Source organism: Ostrea edulis, chromosome 1 (assembly GCF_947568905.1).
Source record: "Ostrea edulis chromosome 1, xbOstEdul1.1, whole genome shotgun sequence".
NCBI lineage: Eukaryota > Metazoa > Mollusca > Bivalvia > Ostreida > Ostreidae > Ostrea > Ostrea edulis.
Window position 1 is genome coordinate 62,281,973 of NC_079164.1, and position 6,190 is coordinate 62,288,162.

Consider the following 6,190-nt stretch of genomic DNA (forward strand, 5'->3'; position numbering starts at 1 on the left):
TGTCCTGTCTGTGTTCTTGAATTAAGTAAATATTGCATGTATTTACGAGCAATAGTGAATGGTACAAAATACTTTGATAATTTTGGCGACACATTGCAACTAGCTGAAGATGAGTGTATAATTAAACTGAAAGCTTCTAGAACCATTTGTATTTGGGCTATAAAACAGTGCACAGCAATACTGTCTGAACTAGACATCAAATCTTTCCAAGGAATAGGTTAGTATTCAGTAGCAAACTATATAGATTAGTAATGAATGTGGTTTTACTTCCTCATCAACCGTTGTCAAAGGTCTTTGATTACCTAGATGCTTTTGATCTCGTAATTCAGGTGTAAATTTTGGTATCATGTATCGAGCAAAGGTGTTCCTTCCTATTCTCCTTGCATGCCTGCTGTTAGTGAACTACACCTCCTGTAAGGAGGGTTTCTGGAGAAAGCGAAGACGTCCGATTCACGGCCTGACACACCCTGATCGTCTCAAGAAGATTACTGCTGGAGGAGATGAAAACTTAGACCGAGAGAAGAGGGATACTTTTGAATACAAACCGGTAAAGAGCGCTTAATGTATATACAATTATCCATACTTGGACAATGTTTAGATTCATAGTATTTAGTGAGTTACAGTGTATATATTCCTGGAATACTGCAGTTTACACTGACACCCTAGCCAATCAAACTACATGTACATCTCTTTATTGCAATATCTAAGACATTTTAACCAGCCCAACGCGATTGTAAATAAAACGTGATATTGTTAAGTGGCCGAGCTTTTGAAAAGAATTTGACCACATGGTGGAATCATGGCTTTCAATATAGATATATTTTTCGTGTTGGGTGGTTAATGCACGATAACCCATGAAAGCTCTTGATCTTACATCTAATATAGGATTGGGGGGGGGGGGGGGGGGAGGAGGGGGGTTAATGATAGACGCTAGAGTAATGGATAATGTAAATAGAATGTAGAGAAAATTCAAACTACATTTATATGAGAGTGACTTTTTTCCATTGCATGGTTTAGACTTAGTTTTCTGTAATCTTATTTGCTAAATATACATTAGTACATGAATATGCAATGTGAAAAAGGTAATTTCATATATGCTACATTTAAAAATGGGCATCGCCACTGTATACTAAAAAGAAACTTATTAAAAGTGAAGATAACGAACAATGATCAACCTCAGAAATCCTACAAAAAATACAGAATTGAGAGTAGGGCAAACACGGACTTGTGGAAACATCAGAGGTGTGATCAGGTGCCTAGGAGTAAGCATCCCCTTTTCACAGGTCACAACCGTCGTGAGTCCTATATCTTGATCAGATAAACAAAGTAATCCATAGTCAAAATCAGTATGTAAAGACCGGCCTAAAAATGGGTCTGAGACAGTTCAGACAGCATATGCCCTAATGACATGTTGTATTTGCAATAAGATCATTTACGAAATGCTGATTTTAATACTGTTGAAAGCCCTGACACATCAACTTATTTTTCAGTAGCCTGACTCAGTTTAAAGATTGAACATACGCAGAACGTGCTTTCGCGTATTGAATCATTTGAGAGACATAAACACCAATCTGTGTAGGTGATAATGGAATATTCCTACACAAATATGGGAAGTTGACGACGGAGAAGCTAAAGTCATCCTGTTTTTCATAAAGTCTGCCATAACGTTAATATGTCTATCAATAATTATCCAGATATATGAAGCAGATGTGGAAGACTGTACATAGTGTTTGTTATTTCGAGTTCACTGGTATATATCGAATAGACAATTGAATGAAAGTGAATATTGTTAATAGATGAAATGTTTTTTAATGTCGAGTTGAAGGCCACAGCATGAGATTTTTCCTTCTCACGTAGTTTTAAGCTTTTTTAAAAATAGTTCTGCCTCATAAGTAGGCGAGGTTCGTTTAAAAAAAACACGTAAATATTGAATTATTTTTATGGCATACTAGTATATATCAAGTAAAATAGATTACAGAAAACTTAAAAATCCACAGCATGCATAGCTGAGTTGAATGAAAGTGAATATTGTTAATAGATGAAATGTTTTTTAATGTCGAGTTGAAGGCCACAGCATGAGATTTTTCCTTCTCACGTAGTTTTAAGCTTTTTAAAAATAGTTCTGCCTCATAAGTAGGCGAGGTTCGTTTTTTAAAAAAAACGCAAATATTGAATTATTTTTATGACATACTAGTATATATCAAGTAAAATAGATAACAGAAAACTTAAAAATCCACATCATGCATAGCTGCAGAACTGTATGCATAGCTGCAGAACTGTAGCTCTCTGAAAAAATGTTACAATATTTTTTCCGAGAGCTACAGTTCTGCAGCTTACATAATGCAGTTGGGGGGGGGTCAGGATCATATTTCGAATTTCCTCTATAATATACATGTATTTACATTACCCATAACCTGAGCGCTCTATAGTCATAACTTCAATAAATATGTATTTTCATATTTCAAGATATTCTGCGTAATAGAGCTTAATTGGTAATTTAAGAGCAACGAGAACAAAGAGACATAGTTCAAGACCTGATTCAAAATTTTAAAAATATTGTAAATTATATGGATTTTAGCAAGTGAAGTGAAAATCTGTTCAACTTATATGCAGAAATAATTACATTATCGGATACCAATGGCCAATTTTGTCGACTGTAGATATACATGTATAGCATAATAGCAGTCACGTTAAAAAAGACCCGATACACTAAAATCTTACTTTCCGGCGTTTGTCTGTCTTAGGTAAAGTCTTTACAATTTCATCTTCTTCTCAACCAATTCGCCAACTTTAGCTAAACCTCGCACAAAGAAGATTCATGTTGGGTCTTGACTCCTTCCAATGGGGGTGGGGTGGGTTGAAATAAGGTGGGGTGAAGTCTTCAACTCAAGAACCACTGGGCAAGAAAAGTCAAAACATGCTTGAAAGGTTTCTTTTAGAATTAAGATTCAAGTTTATTCAAACCAATAGTAGGGGATTGAGGTTTTACATAGGAAGAATCTTGAAAAATATAGTTCCAAGAGCCCCAGGGCTATAAATTTATGTGCAAACATTCTGCCGTAGTGTGTGTTTACTTTAAACGTAAGACGTAACATAGGTAGTGATTAAGTGAGAACCATGGTTATTGCGGATGAGACCTTCAAAACGGAGGTCCCGTGTCGTGACAGGCGTTGGCACGATAAAGAACCCTCACTGCTACGGCCCTGGGCCCAGTTTCATAAAACTTTCCTAAGATATATCTTAAGATATGTCGTAAGATATTCTTAAGTTCTAACTTACGAATTTCCTAAGAATATCCACAACTGTTTCACGAAGCGTTCATAAGAAATCTCTTTTCCTACTTGATATATCTTAAATATGTGTATATCAAAACAGGTGATCAGTGTTTTCAGATTTTGCTTTTACAGTTTAAATATCGGTAGTGAATGAATGGCTTGTGTAAATTAATCATTAAAAAAATGATAATTGGTAGAAAACCTTATTAGATACACACTACAAGCAATTAAGTTTGACATTGGTACATAGTTTCAGAGAGAGAGAGAGGGGGGGGGGGGGCGGGGGCTGTCACTTGTTTCAGCCCGATATTGCAACTACATGTAGAAATTCAACACATTTCCATTAATTGACGGTCTGTCATGTTTCAATGATTTTATTGTTCAACTTACTATCCAATTCAACGAATAAATAGAGCCACACAACCCATGCCGTGCTCGAAATGTAAACATGTCGCAGTCAAAAAGAAATCCTAATATCTCAACTGCAGAAACAGAAAATTTAACTGAGGAAGTAGAAAAAAGAAAAGAAGTGTTATTTCCATACAGAACTCCAGCGTTACAAATTCAGCTTAAAAAAAGACAATGTGAAGAAATTACAGCAAAGGTAAACGTAGTTAATACCTCCCATGAAAGGACAGTTGATGAGCTAAAAAAAAAAATGGGGCTGTTTAACGAGCGATACGAAAAGGGAGATGGCGTTGAATAGACGAGAACAGCGAAAAACTGGCGGTGGCCCCCTGCCCAGAGAAGTAGAAATCACTCCAATAGAGGACAAAATCTAAGATATAATTGGAAACACGTGCGTTTCTGGGATTTCGGGTGGGGTTGATGCTCTCGATAAGGAACCTTCAAGTTCCACTAAGCCCTCTGCATCTCCTTCAGGCATCTTGGTGTAGTTAGGGATCATGTTTGAAAGTAAAGAAGAAACGTCTCTAACTATTCTGGAAACGTTGGACTTACTGATGCCATGGAGATCAGCAGTCACCAAATGGAAATTCCCAGTGGCATAAAACCATGACTTGTAACGATGTTGGCAATGATTGGGACCTACCAGTGGGTCTTTTCAAATCGTTTTCCATCATTTGGCGTAAGTCGATGATCAAATGAAGTGGTAGTTTAAATTTTGAAACAATCTCCATGTCGTTCATATAATCTAAAGGATTGTTTCCATCTCTGAACTGCCTTTCTCGTCTAAGTTGACGACGACACCATGAAGGCCGCCACCATATTTAGTTTGAACTTAGACACCTACTTACCTGTCGTAAAGTTACGAAAGAACTTATGAAAATCCTAAAATACGACACTTTTTGTGAAACAGATAAGGAATGAACTTAGGAAAAATTTATGTCTTAAGTTAGATCTTAAGTCGTCAGTTTTGTGAAACTGGCCCCTGGGCGCTAAGCACAGGGCTAAATGTGTGGCACTTCACTTAATGCTTGTAAGGTCTCAGTATAGTTCACCCTCAATATGAGTGAACGGTTCTCGAAGGGACATAAAATAAACAAAATTTTAACTTGTTCATACATGACTATATCTACTGAGCCAAGATGAGCTTTTGGAAATATGTAAACAGGGAAATACTATAACGCCCCTTTTTTCAAAATTACTAATTAAGTAATATGTCAAATTATTTAATAGGAAACAATCCATATGTAGCATAAATTCTGTTGTTTGCACCAGGGCAGGACAGGGTCACAATTTAAATTAACGTCATTTGGAAATTGCTTCTGCGCGGTTGAGTGATTTGTGACCCATGAGTCTCTTATTAATTATATTATGCTCGGTACATTGGGGTGTTCTCTGACAATCTCGTCGTTATGTGTTCGAGTCCCGCACTGTACACTTTTACCCTTCTCAGTATTCTGTTTTGAGAAATCAAGTTTTGATCCTATTTTTATTTTAGTTATATAGTTTCTTTGTGGTATGAACGATATGTCAGGCATGGGTTTACTGTCAACACTATGTCTTATATAATGTATTCTTTTTTCTTTTTAGTTTAGTACATTGGTAAGTTGCTCATTATATTAATGTGACACCGATAGATACCAGTAATCTGCATTTGATGAAAGGTACCTTGAAACAATACACGCACCACAGGGAAAAAAGAATACACATCCTTTGATTATGTACTACTCAATCAGTTAGAAATGTCAGAGGTCATCCTAATGTTTGATTTTACTTCAGAACATAAAAATACTACGTCCACGATGGAAATTTGTTGTTGATATCTTATTTGTATATGAATTATATATGTATTGTATAAAACTTGGTCTGCGGCTAAATGAAGATAAGGAACAGTGATCAATCTCATAATTCCTTAAAGCAATACAAAATAGAGAGCTGGGCAAACATGGACCCCTGGATATACCAGAGGTGGGATCAGGTGCCCAGGAGGAGTAAACATCCCCTGTCGACCGGTCACATCCGCCGTGAGCCCTATATCTTGATCATGTAAACGGAGTTATCCGTAGTCAAAATCAGTGTGACCAAGAACGGCCTAACACTCGGTATGAAACAAGTCAGACAACTTTTGACCCAATGATAGGTTGTATTGGCAAACTAGATCGTTATAACGACCATAGAATTTGCGTAATGCTGACTTACGATATAACACATGATACATGTACTTACTATAGTGACTCAGATTTGTTGTATCTTATTCAGGGGAGTTGGGGTTGGGCAATTGTCAAATATGTTTTAAAAAACCCAAAACATTTGTTCTCAAATTAACTGATGATTGATTTAATGTAATTTTTTACAGCCGAAACAAACGTTTCACAATTACTACTACAGAAATTTTAACATGGCACCATCATCGTAACAAGGATCGTCAACAGACTGCGTAACAAGAACTGTCAACAAACTACAAATCTGTGAATGTATATTTTGAAAATAAAATTTTAAACGTAATTGCA

General features: G+C 36.3%; 1 protein-coding gene across 1 annotated transcript; it reads left to right on the plus strand.

The window, feature by feature from the left end:
- LOC125648308 (uncharacterized) lies at nt 1-6,190 on the plus strand. Its single transcript, XM_056156141.1, has 3 exons — nt 1-217; nt 330-547; nt 6,037-6,190. Exons 1-3 carry the CDS (start codon nt 37-39, stop codon nt 6,094-6,096), a joined length of 459 nt encoding a protein of 152 aa, XP_056012116.1. The 5' UTR covers nt 1-36; the 3' UTR covers nt 6,097-6,190.